At 44.6% G+C, this 16057-nt stretch overlaps 1 protein-coding gene across 5 annotated transcripts; it reads right to left on the bottom strand.

The window, feature by feature from the left end:
* Positions 1 to 645: 645 nt before the first annotated feature.
* ARMCX3 (armadillo repeat containing X-linked 3) lies at positions 646 to 9256 on the bottom strand. 5 transcript variants are annotated; one of them, XM_075539443.1, is made up of 5 exons: positions 9117 to 9256; positions 8493 to 8601; positions 8195 to 8256; positions 7867 to 8002; positions 646 to 7601 (listed from the first exon to the last, which is right to left on the bottom strand). In XM_075539443.1, exon 5 carries the CDS (start codon positions 7450 to 7452, stop codon positions 6313 to 6315), a length of 1140 nt encoding a protein of 379 aa, XP_075395558.1. In that variant the 5' UTR covers positions 7453 to 7601; positions 7867 to 8002; positions 8195 to 8256; positions 8493 to 8601; positions 9117 to 9256; the 3' UTR covers positions 646 to 6312. The 5 variants fall into 5 exon arrangements, with proteins under 5 accessions (XP_075395558.1, XP_075395557.1, XP_075395561.1 ...); XM_075539442.1 differs by having other exon boundaries at positions 7867 to 7931; XM_075539446.1 differs by having other exon boundaries at positions 7867 to 7931; positions 8493 to 8572.
* Positions 9257 to 16057: the final 6801 nt, after the last annotated feature.

Below are 16057 nucleotides of genomic sequence, written 5' to 3'. Positions count from 1 at the left end.
AACTCACACTGATTAGCTCATGCATTGTCCTGTGTTCAAGGACTGCTTTGAGTGAAATGTTGTCACACTCACTTAAGCCTTGTTTTAAACCACCTTTTACACATTGTGGAGTTTTAATAGTCCAAAGCACATTACAGCTTATCCTGTGGGTGTTTTAAGTGTCTTTACAATAGATCCACGACACAAGTACAATTCATTCAATTTTTAATAAAACATTCTGTGAGCTAGGACCTCACCAATGATGCTCAGTGTAGCATACCTCAAATATTGCAAACAGAGCAATAAGGTGTACATTTACAAAGAACAGCATTTTGTTACCAACATACAACTTAGAGTGCATAAAAGTTCTTCCAAAAGGTAGAGAAAAGAGTGGCATGATATATGCTTTAGATTGATTAAAAAACAAGTAAACTTACATCTCTACTTCATAACACACATGTGTATTAGAAGGATTAAAAAGGGAAACAGAGAGAGCTATTTTTAAGCTTGAAGAAAATAAAAGAAATCCTTAAAATGGTAGATTCTATCATTTTTCCTCCTTAAGCATAACCCCAAACCATTAAGGAGAGTTATGACTACCTAAAAGGTAGATCGTCGACAAAGACACCATGAGCAAAGTTAAATGATGATATATGGATAGATAGATGGTATGTTGCTAAGTTTTTTTTTAAAAAAGGTTGCAGAACAGAACACAATTTGGAGTGGGCGTGCATGCGCTGTTAGAAATGTGTGTATGTCCACGTATGCACATTGCAGACATCAGACTGCTCACAGTAAGTGACTGTGAAGATGGACATAGGGAGAGTAGTCTGTTAAGTCCATTGACGCGTCTCATTGTTTTCTAAAAGCATGCATTCCTTACTCGTGGTTTAAGAAACACAATAAAGATGATGAAAATAGAGTTCAATGTGAAAAATAACCCCCAAATCTGTTCAAATGCACAGGCAATGCAAAATGCTGTCCTCCAAGTCAAGGATCGAATAGGGCCTTCTTCCTCTAGAAGAGGGTGGAGAATGTCCGGCCTTAGACCTCATCAGTATCAGCTAAATGACAGGCCTCTCCAAAGAGAAGCAGTTCCACCCATCACACGAGAGGTGAGTTAATCAAATGTTTAACCAGTATTGCCTGCAAATAATGTTATATTTAAATGGCTTTGGCAAGGGAAGAAAAAAAAAGTTCATCACCCCTGTTCTAGAATCTAATTGTTTCCCGCCTGAGCTGACACAAATATATGAGACTTCTCCCTTAGTAGTTACCATGACGGCTGGGAAAGGACTCCCACCTCTGCCCCCATGCCCATTGCCAAGCACCGCAAGGCCCATGCCCTTCACTCAAGGGTGGAGAGAGGCTCAATGGAGAGGATCAAGGGTGGAGATTATACCATTGTGAAAAGTGAGCATCAGTTCTCCCACCCTCAGAGCACAACAAACCAGGGGCCAATAACCGAGTCCTTTTTCCCTGGCAGGCCAGTGAGACAGCTGTGGCCTCAAGAGTCATGGTTTAAACAGAGAAAACCATCAGCCTAGAATGGGACAGATATAAACAATGTAAAAAGCACACAACGAAAATAATCAGAATCATCATAAGAAAAGCCATTCATGGGAGCCGAAAAATCAACCAAACAGAGCCATAGACACAAATTGCCAGAACCACATCAGTTTGCTAAACCTACACTGTGAATGTCACTTGAAACAAGGCAAGTAAATGTGAATTTAAAAAAAAAACCAGAAAACTGGTTTTCTGAGCCTTTCAATGGTTATGTTTGGAGTGGAACCTGATAATGGAGTTGAACACTAGCTTTGTAAAATCACCTGGACCACATTTGCACTGCTATCGGCTGCTCTCCAATTCCTAACAGTTCAGAGAGAGAGAACAAAACCAAGACAGCAGGCCATCCCCTGACGTTCCTGATTTCCTCGGATGCCCGAAAGCAGCCATCCTCTAAAGAGAGGACCCTGTGCTCATGAACACGTTCACTGCCACAATCCAACCAACGGTGCTCCTGTCCAAATGACCAAGGGTGCTGATGTCCACAGTAAAACAGTAAAACCATGGGAACATTGGGGATGTGGCCGGCCCGGCCCAGGCAGTCACACAGCTGTCTCCCCTCACAGTTTCCCCAAAGGCCAACAAAACCAGATGGGGACAACAAAAGTGCCTGCCATGTACATTGGACTAGTTCAGTCCTTTTAGTATCTGTTCAACGAGGGCTCCCCCCAAAAAATTGTTTTAAAAAACCACGTATTACCCAGATGCAACCAGAATCACTGGATGACAACACTGACAGTGACTATTCTAAGTGACCAGTGGTGCACGATAAAGGAACCAGCTGCTAACTGACAGACTGGCAGTTAGGAGCCTCCACAGGAGAAAGATGTAAGCAGTCTGTTGCATAAATATCATGGCCTTGGATATCCTATAGGACTATTCTCCTCTGTCCTGTAGGGTCAGTATGAGTGGATATCGTGGGTTTGGGTTTTGTTTTGTTTGGACTATGGTATGAATGCATGGAAATTAAAAGGGCCACCTCAGAAGACACAGAAACACAAAAGCCCCTAAATCCTATCACCAGCTAACTCCCGGAAGGAAACAGAAGGGCTGAGAAGAGACATAGTGAGGTGCAGAGAGCCACCAGAGCAAATGGGAGCTGGTCAAGCTGGAGCTTCTGCTTCACCCTGGCTTTGGATCGCCTGCCTTGTTGTGCACGGTCTACTCGATTCTGACTAACAGAGACCCGGTAAGACAGAGTAGAACTGTCCCACAGGGTTTCCACGACCGTCTTCTTCCTGGGAGCCGAGTGCCAAGTCCTTTCTCTCACCGCTGAGTTAGAACTGCAGACCTTTCCATTAGTAGCCAAGGGCTTAACCATTGTGCCAGCAAGACTTCTTGTCTTTTCATTATTGGTAAATTCATCTCATGGTCACCTGAGTCAGAAAAGTCACTCGACGCCTCACGTTCAACATGCTTCAAATGGAATTTTTTTAGATGTTCAAGCTGCCTTTCTGGGTCAGGAAACAAATTTGCACTTATTGTCTCTATTTTCTAAATGATCTCCAGGGAATATTAATGATCCTTCGCAGGGGAGGGGTGGAGGGGATGAAATCAGGCTCTGAAAATGTACCTGCAGCATGATCCACTTTCATGGGAAGAATCTACCTATATGGACAGAGAATGAAAAGGTCTGGGGAGGCATAGACTGTTCCACTTCTGTGCTGCTCGCCATGACTGCCCAATAGGATTCAATAGAAATCCTCCGCCTGTCCACTCTGGAGGACCACATCCACTCCTATGCCCTCCATCCCCAATCCTACTTACAGCTGAGGCCTCTACTCCGTGACCTCAAGAAGAATGCATTCAAAGGGTAACAGTGTGCCCCTGCTTCTCTGATGTTATTTTCCTGCTGATTTTCCCTTTGCTCTTTGTTGTTCTTGCTGATTTGTGCTTTAGGAGAGCCTACGTTACAGAGCAGCCCTGCTCTGTGGGGCTTTCTGGGTTGCACACTTTCCAAAAGCAGATGGCCAGGCCTGTTTCTGCTGAGGTGCTACTGGGTGGGTTCAAACAATGAACCTTTTCGTTTTAGTTTCCAGCCCAGTGCAATCCATTTGCCCACCCAGGGACCTTTCAAACTCAATGGACTTTCAACTAGAGTCATCCTCATCCCCCTCCCAAACTTGCTTCTTTCACCCAACACTGGAGCAAGCAAAATGTTTCTTTTCCCACTACCCCTTCCCTCTGGTGTCAGGTGAGTCCTCACTGGTGGACAGCTCAGCCAGGTTACCAAATCCAAGAACTCCAGACCAACCAGGATCTGACCACTTTGTCTACTACAGACACTAGAATGAGTATCTGGAGACATGGGGTGAAAACTAGTACTGAACTAATCAGAAGATTTGACTTTTTCCTTGTCTCATATATTAAAGCAATATATATCACCTGGTCTTCCAACCCAACTAGGTCCTAGGTTCTAAGACTATGTTGTGGAGTTTGGTGAGCTCTCATGTCTGAGTAAACACTTCTTTAAAAAGAACAAAAACACTCCTTGCAGGAATGACAGACCTCTACAAAGCAGGCACTTAATAAATGCTAGCTTTTATTGCTGCTATTTTTTATTCAATGACACTGACCCGTGGCAGAATCCCCCAGCAAAACAAAGGTCAACCAAAACATTATCAAGCTTGCATTCTAAGGCATTCAAGGTGTTCGTTTTTTGCGATTAACGGCTATGTGCCAGGACACTGTGAAAACCTGGACCACTTCATGTAATCCCCTTCTTCTCCACTCGTCTGTCATTTCAGAGAGGAAGTTTCAAGCCCACTCATTGTTCTACGTAAATATTTTCCTACATAGTACATACTCCAACCTGCTTCATTCCCAACAATTTTCTTTTTCAAAAATCCCCTAAGAAGCACTATTGGACTAAGTGAACTGCAACCTGCATGATCCCAAAAGCAGAAGCAGATGCTGCCTGGCTACCACTGTCCACTGCTCTACAAGGGATCACCAGACGAGGTCCTGGATAGAGTGGGAGAAAAATTTCGGACAAGATTCAAAATCATAAAAAAGACCAGGCTTACTATTCAGATAAAGAGAGTGGAACCCCAGAGACCATGGCTCTTAGACACCCTTTAACTGAACTTACTCCCGTGGTCCAGCTTTGAGCCAAACAATCGATAGGCCTATAGATGAACAATAACACCAGGAAAGGACCTATTCCTTAGAACAATTAACCTTAGGCGACCAAAATGGTAGCAGCTGCTCTGGGAGCTCCACAGGCAGGCAGGGCTGGGAAAGAAGGATGAAGTGGGGAGAATGCAATGACTTCATGGCTTGCAATTACTGACTTGAACAAAATGTGTCTAGATTATTGAATGGAAAACTAATTTGCTCATCAACTTCAACCCAAGTCACAGTCAAATGTGTCAATTTCCCCCTAAACATTAAGGCTCATTGTACATAAACAAGAACACATAGATGAATAAAAGTAAATATTTTTAAAAATCACGCATTAACCGTCCACCCAAAAGATAAGTCTGGGTATCTGTATTTTCAGATTATTTAATATCTATTTAAACATATTTTATTATTCTTTTTATAAAAGAGAACTCATACTATGAGCATCACTATCTAACCTACGTTTCTCACATAACAATACTGGTGATTAGCTTATCCTGGCAATATAAATGTCCAATAACATGTTTATTCTATTCCACTATGTGAACATGCCATCATTTGTGCAACCAACTGAGGATGCTATTTTTACTATTTCAGACAGTTCTGGGCTCCATAGCCTTGTACAAATACTCCTTGGCCCCACTTATTCTACTGTTTTCTTAGGGCAGAGTGAAAAAACGTGCTTATTTAAAGCTTATTTATTGTATGTATTGCCAAATGGCCCCCTACAAACTTGGCTCCAGGGTAAACTCATTCCCATTCGCCAAGGTTCAAAATGTTCATTCTGCCTCACCCTGTCCCATAGAAAGAGAGATTCTTAAATGGATCCCAAATATTCTCTCTACTTGAAAAAAATGTAGTGGCTCTTAGTATTCCGTGAGATAATATTCAAATAGCTTTCCACTTTTCTAATCCAACAGGCCACACTCTCCATGCTAAGCAGATAGGTTTCCTTCCTGAAAGAGGCTTCCTACCTCCATGTTTTTCTCACACCATCCTCAGGTCCATTACCCCCTCTCAGCAAATGCTCTTCCTGTCCTACCCCATGTAGGACCCATTTTACATGCTTGTTCCTCCAGGAAACTTTAGTAGACTACTAAGGTCACCTGCAGACACCTCTGCCTCCTCTGTGTTCTGGGAGAGCATATTTGACAATGAGCATATGCTGAAACTATTCTGTTATCTTTCTGATGGATATTTCTTTATCTCTCCAAGCAGATTGTAAACCAAAAGACAAAGATGATTTCTTTCATTCTTTGGTTAACACATGCCCCCCTGACCCCCCTGCTTTCTTTCCAGAAACAATTCAAACTTTTATTGATGCGACACAAAGGAGGTCAATGCAAATGACAAAACGGAGCTCACTTATGATGAATTGGCTCACTGTCCCTTATGCAGAGAAAATAGTCAAAATATTTCAATCTAGGCAGCAAGAAACAAAGCAAACATGTTTTTGGAACAAGTAATCATATTATTCATCCAGTTTAAACCTGAAGACCAACTTGGAAAATATCGGCATCGATGCTATCATGATAATAATCATTTTTCAAAATTGGCAGCTGAAAGGATTTCTTTCCCCACATAAACAAAGTGGAGGAAAGGAATAGTTCGCAATATGCATTGTTTCTAGAAATCAATACATTACTCCTGGCTCTTTGGGAACATGTGCTCAGCCAGTTTGGCCATAAACTTGCCAATTTTTACTTTCACCAGAAAATCATGGTGACTTTCGATCCCCAGAATCTTATCAGCACATACTTGAAATTCTTTTAAAAAGGAAAAAAGGGAACTTTCGCTGAAATGATTCTGAGTATGTTCATTTTCTTCCCATTTAAAATTGTCATTTACATTCTCAAAAATGACCAAAAGTTTAAGAATAATCTCTTTATTCTCCTTCTTATTAAAGAGGGAGCCCAGTGAAGATGGTACTTGGGCCCTGAGCAGGTCTCTAGTCATGGCTGGATTTTCAGCCAAATTCAAAAGAAGTTTCAAAACCTGAAGCTTGGTTTCTTCATTCCCCGCTGAAAACAAACGAAAGAAGTCTGAAATGGAATTGGCAAGCATGTGCTGATGCTCGTTAGTCACAGTCATATTGGTAAGCAGTCTTAGTCCGGCCAGCTGCACAGAGGAGTTCAAGCGAGATGTGACTGTATCATCACACACTTGATTCATGTATACCTTAAGCCTACGCTGATTTTCCACATTCACACTCAAGTTGTTGAGAACAATTAGAGCTTTTTCTTTAACTATGGGATCTCGGGTATTGAGAATCTTTGCAACAATTGGGAGACCACCCAGATCCCGAATGATATCTCTGTTAAATGCATAAGCAGCATTGTTACCCAGAGCAATTAACGCTGCTTCAAGAATGTAAGGCTTTTCAGACATCTCAACCAGGCAAAGAACTTTCTGCAGCTCCAGAGGGGACAAAACAGTATCATCTGAGTTGGGTGAAGCCCGTTTCTGGACAGCCCGACGTGCCCGAATGGCCCTGGCTCTGGCCCTGGCCCTAGCTCTGGTTCCGGCCTCAGTCCCAATCCGAGCCCAAGGTGGATACCAAACGATACCCTTGTTCTCACTGTTGTCATCATCATCATCAGACCAGTCGTTGTACCTTGCCCCAGAACAGTCGCCATTATCATCCACATCCGCAGGCCCACCCTCAGCCATTTTCTCCTTGTTCTGTCTTCTTCCCCTGGTCAGTCTGTAAATGCAATAGCAGGCGCCAGCCCCAATCACCAGTCCCGCAGTCACCCAGCCGACTTTCCTGGCGTAGCCCATGCAATCGTCCCTGACAGTAGCAGGGACCAAGGAACAGAGGAGTCACTCAGGCTGTGAGAAGGATGACTTTGGGCTTGAATTCGGGGCCTGTGGAGGGTGGGTGGTCTTCAGCCACTTCAAGGCAACAGCAGCTGATTCTGGTCGTTGACCTGAGGATGGAGGATGAAATGGGGTTGAATGTATCCTCTGTTTGTCTTCCCTCACAAAGTTATCCAGAGGGAGGCGCAGGAAAGTAGTCATTGAGTGTTTGGTGTGAAAGGTAGATTGTTAAACTCTCTACCCTCCCCCTTGCACCTTCTTCCAACACCCCACCCCCACCGCAGCTCACACCTACCCAGAATCAAAGCAAAAGCTACAGCGACCAGCCATTCCCAACCTCAGGCATCCTCAGGAAGGAAGCACCCCGTCACTAACCTCCACCGGAGTTTGCTCCTTCTTCCCGCCCCTAGAAGTGCGCCACGCCCAAGGACCCTTCAGATCTGCAGAGAGAACAAGCTAGTACGGACGGAGGGCTCCCCGGCGACTCGTCCCTGTTCCGGTGTCAGCTTTCCTGAGTCCGTTTAAAAACAATCACAAACAAAAACCTCTCTCCGCCTCTCTTCCAGCCCAAACCCCCGCACATGCCTGCCCCGCCCCCTTAACTGGAAAGAAAATAAGGCAGGCGTAGACCAGCCCGCCTAGACCTCAGCTGATCGCAAGCCCCTCCCCTCCCACTCCAGGCAGCCCCCACACCCACACCGACCTCGACTAATCCAGGGGAAACTTCCTCTCCCGCCTCAAGTGGGGCCACCTGCTACAGCAGACCTGGAGGATGACAGATGGAAAACATGGGGACTAACTGCTGGATGAGAGAGGAGGATTAGGAACAAACTCTCTGATAGGTTTCCCTCCGGTCCCCCCCCCTCCCCAACGCACGCCATTTCCCCACAGTCCCGGGGGAGCGAGAACCGCACTGGGACTCAGACCAGAACCTGCATCGCCATCTCTGGTTTCGCCCCACCGCCACTCGCGCCCCTCTGGCGATACCCAGATGACCTTACCCTCAAATCGACCTTCACTGCTCAGGGTTAATTTCTTGCCTCTCCTCTTGCCTGGCGACGTGCTGCAACCTATGGAAAGACTGGCCACCCCGAGAGAGCCTGGGACCCACTAGAGCCAGAGTCATGGTCAGGAAGCGACAGTCGCGGGCGGAAAGACGGGGAAACAGCCGCTAGTGAGTGCTTTGGTGGACGGACCGGTCCCCAGAACACGAAACTCTTTCCTAATTCCGAGACCCAGTTGTCAAAAATTTCCCGCCCCCATTACCTCTCTTGGGGGTTTCACTAACACACCACGTGGTAACTCACCCACTCTCGGTGCTCAGCTCCACCCGCCGACACTGTCCTGGTGGACTAGGAGCCAACACCCAGGCCACAGTTCCCTTTCAGGATCGTGGGCCTCTCCTCCCAGCAGATTCCCACCCCCGATCTCTGGGATCCACCCCAAACACCCGCCCCTTGCTCACCGCTTCGCAGCATCTAAACGACCTGCTGGCGGGACAGAGGTTAAGTCTTGAAAAGCAGGAGGCGAGTGGGAGAGACGGGCAGAGGCACCCCAAGACCCGCGACGGTCTCCGCCCTCTGCCCTCTGCTAACTCCACCTTATGGAATCTCCCAAGCACTGACCTGCAGGAATCTGGGACAGTTTCCTACTCCTCCACCTCCTTCCCCTGGGCAGCAGGTCCTCCCGCCCTCAGGGCAATGGGGAGCTGATACTCAGACGGGAACAACAACCAGGACAAGGACTTCTGCACACGTCAGCTCTTGGTCACGTGAGAGCTACGTCATCCACCAACTCGGGTCCCTAATTTCCCCTCCCACCAGCAGTGCGGCAGAGGAGGGCCCGCCCCCCTCCTTTCCTTCCCCTACCCCTGGCCTTGCCACTTCTTTCCTTCCTCTTCTTCGTCCCATCTCCCTAGTTGTAGTTGCCTTTCTCTGACTGCCAGAAAGGAACAGCATCTTCCCCTGGGGTTCCAGGCTACTTGTACTTTTTGTTGTTGTTGAGATTTTGCCTCTTTCTTCCTAGGCTCCTGGGACAGTAGACTATTCTTCTATCTCCTCTCCTTCCAGCGATTACTATTTACCATTTCCTCTGAAATCTACTCCTAAATCCCAAGTGAACAAAAGCCATCGGAAGAGGAGGCCAAGAATGTGGTCTTCCTTCTCCTTTTTTTCTCTTTGTTTTGTTTTGGTTTGGTTTTTTGCCTGCCCACGCTCCTGCTCCCAGTCTGCATTCTTTTCATGAGAAAAAAAGACAAAGTGATTTTTCATTTGAGTGGGGAAAGAGGGCGAGTGGGAGATTGACGTTGGGTGATGGCCTTCAGAAACTTCCATAGTTTTTCAGTTTTCAGGGAGCACGTCCCTCTTCACTTCAAGCAACCTTGATATTTTCAGGGCCTCCGGGCATAACCCAGCCCTGGGGGAGCTAATCAGGGCCTGAGAATGTGTGCCTCTTTTGGCTAGGCCAGTCTCAGGAATAGAAAAGAGGCTTTCACCAGCATCTCTTATCAAGGAAAAGGCCCTGAGCCCTCCGAATACAAACACCTATTAAAGGTAGCGGAGAAACCACAACTTCTTGGTAGGTGTCCATAAAAGAAAAAGGCATGCACACTGAAAAGTGGTTGCAGGAAACATTACAAAATATACTTGGGTACAGAAAAATAGAGGGTATCACCTTTAAAAGAAGTCGATATTATACAAACACTGGGATCAAGATAAAATTGACCGAACTTGGCATCAACAATTTGCATGAGACCCTTCCACTGACTTATTGGATGACCTGAATGTTACCCTTATAAACAATGATTTAACTTTTTTAATGGAAGAAATAATATAAGAATCTCAGAACAGGTCGTCTCCCGTAAGATGTGTCTTAGTAATTTGAATATATACACATTTTTTAAATCTACAAACAATATGGGAGTAAATCAAGAGACTGTAGACTTGGGCCATAGGTAAGAAAGAAATTACTACCTGTTAGTAAACAGAAACCAAATCAACTGTAAATCTGTGTTTCGAGCAGTACTGTGTGAACGGATTGTTTAAGCATAGAAAAGAGAGCAAAAATCAGAGGAAAATGTGAGTAGTCGTTTCTATCTCAAACACTCTCTGAGGGAGAACTCTGGGCTAAGATAAATGGAACATTTCGCTCATTGCCAGAGCCATCTCCAGGATGTTTAAAAGGGCTTCAAGCTTTCTTAGCTGAAAGCTACTTCTCGGGGTGAACCAATTGTCCTTGCTCTGATCACAGGCTCACCAAGCAATTTTCTGAAGATGTATCTTTGTAAGCAGCAGCTTACCTACATAAGAAGAATTGGCTGAATGACTGAAAGAAAGCGACAGTAACCCTGAGAGTGGTATTTCTCAGAGCAAAGTATTTAGCTGGAACTCCTGTGGGAATGTATTTTACCTCATGGCCAACTGACAGAACAAAAAGGCAGAGGTGCGTGGACTGAAGCATGAGAATCTTTCCTTGAAAAAGGCATTTGTTCTCCATCTATAGACAAAACCGGGGACTGGTCATGCCACACTAAGAACAAGACCCTGAACTAGAGAGGAAACATTGTGGCATCCTGTCAGGGAAGCCAAATGGCCTTGGGTCAGAGCACAACCCTATGCGTGGTCCTAAATAAATGTTAGTGGATTACAATAGTGAGTAAAGTCATTTTAAATGATCAGTTCCCAGGTTGATAGGTAGGAATTGTGAATCAGAATGACAAAGCGGTGAAAGAATTGAGAGGGTTGTCTGTCTTGCCCATGATGTTTCAGGTGTTTTAGATAGAAACTAGATTTAAAACACCTTCAGCAGAGTAAGTGCAGGACAATAATAATTCTGTACCAAGGAAAGTAACTACATGTAGTACTACACTGAAGAGAGAGCCATGTGCTTTCTCTCATTCAGCGTGTGTGTGTGTGCGTGTGTGTGTGCATGTGTGTAAAATATGATCTTCACACCGGGGTGACGATCATCTGAAGTGATTGGATATCTGAATGCGTTGTCAAGCTCAAGAAACATTTTCTTGAAATATTCTTGAAATTCCTTGAAATGAATTTTCCTGGCCACACAAGAGTCCTCATCAGTAGAGACCAAATGGTACAAGATGCGATCTTCAAAGATGGTCATTGTAACCCAAGCTTTTGTGTTTACCTTCCAAGTAGCTGGAAGACATGCCTTCATGCTAAGGCATGCTAAGGCAGAGTAGGAAGCTATACACAAAGGCTTGAGCTTGAAATCCCCAAATGCATGACTCCCAAGAAAGAAAATTAACCTGTCTAGCCTTGGATGCTGTATGCACTGATGAAATTCCCTGCCCTTTCCTGTCGAAATATAAGTCCTTTCAAGTATTTTCTAAAAGAAGCCAGTCATATCTACATTACATATTTGGTCTGGCAAGTAACTGCCCTGGTAAATTTTTTTTCCACAATTCAAGAAAATTCCTCAAAGCACTTACTTCTGCACTCACGACTCCACCTTATATTTTAATATTATGTACATTTATCCTCACTCTGAAAAGGTTGAGTCAACCCCTACTGGCAACACATTTTTCATCACAGATCCTCTTCACTGGCTGCACATGCAGCTTTGAAATCATTGAAAAGGTTTCCAGCCTTGTGTTGCACTAAAGTAGGGCTAAGAAGCCTATTATGCTGATTTTGAACATCTAACCAAATTATCAATAGCCTTTCCATTTCAATAATTAAACCACTGTGTTGCTTAGTCATTAGTGTAACTTTCTTCAGGGCAGAGCATGTCATATGCTCCATTATTCTCACTTTACCCTCTGAATTTTTTTTTTCGGATGGTTGACCCATTGTGGCCTATCGCTTGTCCAATGACCATTATTGATGATGCTGCGCTTCTTTCCAATCACTTTATTATTTCCAGTTTATTTTCAATTGTGGCTATTTTTCCTTTCTTTGATGCGGCACCAGCACTCATGTGGGGTTTACACCGTGGGGGGGCACCATTACAAAGGTAAACAAGAAAAATTTGACCCAAATACAAAGTTACACACTCAGCACCATGTTGGGCACAATAAATCATCTACCTGAAAAAGAAGCCAGTGTTCTCTGTCCGTCAACCACCAATGTTTTCATGAGCATTGCAAATGAACCACTGAATGTATTCAACTTAAAGTTTCAAAATTAAGTCGTTTATTTGTTTTTAACATTTCCACCAACATTCAATTCACATACCATACCTTTCAATAGTTCAGTCACATTCAGAAGAGTTATGCAACCCAAGGGGCTCAAGAAGAAAGAGAATGCTTTGAAATTGTTGACGGCAATATTTGCACATATCTGCTGACCATAATAGACATATGGACTGTTATAATATATGTAAGAGCCCCCACTAAAATTATTTATGAATTTTTAAAAAGAGAGAAAGTTGTGCAAACATCACCACTATCAATTCCAGGACATTTTTTCTTCTTCGCTGAGGAAATATTTAAAATGGAATGACTATACAGTGGATCAAGAAGGAGATTGAATGACAAGGTGTCATCTTCGACCTAACTACAACTGCAGTCATCTGCCCTATAGTGTCCCTTGTCAGGGAGGAGTCTTTAGCACAATGGGCTTCATGGAGGACTGTCCTCACGTACAAGTTCTTAGGTAGGCTATTGTTAAGGTGGGGGTGGGAGTGGGGTGTAGGCTGAGTAATGGGGGGACGTTGGATGATGAACAGCTAAATCTGAAATTTGTGGTCCTAAGCCTTCACAAATATGATGATGGCGCAAGTATGGCAGTCATCTAGGATCTTTGTTCGTTAATGTGGACTAGGAAAATTGGGGAAAACCAGAAAGTGGGGACACATGCTGGACTTCTGAATATTCACTAGCAAAACTCTGTGGACTCTCTGCTTGGCCTTGGGAAAGGGCCTCCCTCAGCCAGGGGCCCCTCAGAAGGGGAGCTTCCTGCCCGGTATCATGTTTCAGCGTTCTGAGAAAGAGGCTGCCTGCAGGGTCTATATTTAGAGGATGACTCCCCCACAGGGACAGGTGGATGTCTGGGGACTGACTTCTGCATACATTGTCCCTGAGGTCTAGGATTACACTGAGGGGCTTGTGTGGGTGGTGCAGAGAAATTGGAACAGAAAGCAGGGAATGAAAGGGCCTCTTTTTCCTGGTGACTGCTTGGGATCCTGTGTACCATCCTTCTATTGGAATGGGAAACGATAAGGGTATCCGAAGGGTGTCACCGTGATTCACAGTCACCCATAAGCCCTCACCACCATCTCCATGGCAGAGTATTGAACACTAAAAGTACAAACACACAACAATAACAAAACAGTTGCTGCCGAGTCAGTTCTGACTCATGATGACCCCACCACATGTTTCAGAATAGAACTGCACAATGCCGAATTTTCAATAGCTGTGATCTTATTGAAGCAGGCGCCCTGCCTCTGAGTGCATTCAAGCACTCAATGATTCTATTGAAATAGTCACGAGGGGCACAAACAGTTTGCATACCCAGGGACCTAGCCACTGTTACAGAACTCCAGTAAAAGATCCTGGAGATAGCTCACTATTGCCATGCTAGAAAGACAATTCCATCATTGCTAGTCCCTGACCCCCACCCCGTGGAAAATTAGGGAATTCTCAAATTTCTGGATGATTTATGAGTTGCACCATGAAAACTTCTGAGCAGATTGTAAATAAAGCTCTGGAGCCGGTAGCACAGTGGTTACGTGTTGGACTGCTCACCGCGAGGTCAGCAATTCAAAACCACCATCTGCTTCGCAGGATCAAGACAGGGTTTTCTATCCTCATACAGAGTTATAACCATGAGGGAGGGTAACCATGAGGGAGGGGGAAGCGGGGAGAGGGGAAAAAGAGGATCTGATGCAAAGGGCTTAAGTGGAGAGCAAATGCTTCGAAAATGATCAGGACGAAGAATGTACGGATGTGCTTTACACAATTGATGTATGTATGGATTGTGAAAAGGGTTGTATGGGTCCCTAATAAAATGTTTAAAAAACGAGTTATAACCTGGAGACCCACAGGGGCAGTTCTCCCCAGTCCTATAGTGTCTTGGTGAGTCAGAATTGACTGGCAGTGGGTTTGATCTTTGGAAGAGAAAGCAACCAGGAGCCCTGGTGACGGTGACATAGTAGCATTTCTACCCTGTCGTATAGGGTTGCTATGAGTCAGAACTGGTGGTCCTGAGAAGAGAAAGCAGGCGAATCGATGAAGTTGCTGATTGATGGCCTCAGTACTCTATACGTTTCTGCATTAGTCATCACAATCGACACTTTGAAACCAGGAAGAAGTGAAGACCTGTCCATTTACTGCTGTTAAGACTGTGGTTGGTAGTTGCCATGGAGTTAATTCAGACCCGGTGGCGACGTGCTCCGGGGGATTTTCAGGACTGTGGTCTTTTAGGAACAGATTGCCAGGTCATTTTTTCTGAAGCCTCTTGAGTGATTTCCAACTAATGCTCAAGCACAACCGTTAAAAATGCTCTGAAGCAGTTTACTCTGCACAGTCGGGGTTTCCAATGAGTCAGAATTGACTCAATAAAAGCAACAACAAGATCCACCTGCAGTTAGAGAGCTGCCTAAAAGCTGCCCTTTGGAGTCAGAGTAGAATCCAACAAGCAATTTTCTTCGAGGAAGATCTCAGCTGGCTGACATGGGGTACTGTGAGTTCAGACAGGAAAGAAAAGGATAGCGGTGTACTTCTCTGAAACGGTCGCAATTAGAATGCTGACCTGTAGACTCATTTAGCACTCAATTTAGAAATCATAGGAAAGCACGCTGATTTTCTACGTAAGACTTAAAAAAAGAAGACGCTTAACACAATGTGTCAAAGCTACTCTTCCCTAGGAAGCCTGTAGAAACTATTTTCATTGTGATACAAATTTGCTTATCCAAATCAATGCAGACTTTCAATTAACTGGAAAACCATGCTTCTCTTGTATGCCTTTCATTTTATTTTTATTTCTTAAATCATCTTATTGGGGGCTCGTACAATTCTTATCACAATCCATCCATACATACATCCATTGTGTCAAGAACATACGTACATTTGTTGCCATTACCTTTCATTTTAAAAGCTCTAAATTCTTTTTTCCCAAGAGACAATAGCTTCATTGTATTCTCTGCTTACAAAAACAGTGTACCTTGAGAGTCACCACGCAATAGAACCTAAGTGCATGAAAACTATTAATAAAACTCTCATTACTCTTTGGGCTTCCTTTTCTGACCCCCTCCCCCATTTTGGTGCAAAGACCCCACGGAAGAAGGGATAGAAATTAAGGACAAAGGAGGCTGAAGTTTGAGAGCCAAGGAAACAATTCGCCGAGAAATATAAGGAAAAGATGCTGCTCTTGCTGTAATTGTTGGGGACCACTGAATGATTCAGACTCATCGTGACCCCGTGTGGCAGATCCCAATTGCCCCATCAGGTTCCCTGGGCTCTAACTTGAAGGGGATCAAATTGCCCTGTCTTTCTCCCGCGGAGCTGCCAGGTGGGTGCCAACTGACAAGCTTTTGCCCAACTGCCAAGCGCTTAACCCAGACGCGGCCGGGTCTCCTTTCCTGTAACTGGAGAAAGGCAAATTCA

Source organism: Tenrec ecaudatus, chromosome X (genome assembly GCF_050624435.1).
Source record: "Tenrec ecaudatus isolate mTenEca1 chromosome X, mTenEca1.hap1, whole genome shotgun sequence".
Lineage (NCBI taxonomy): Eukaryota > Metazoa > Chordata > Mammalia > Afrosoricida > Tenrecidae > Tenrec > Tenrec ecaudatus.
The sequence above is the reverse complement of the archived record's forward strand: the minus strand, read 5'-3'. Positions and strand labels throughout refer to the sequence as shown.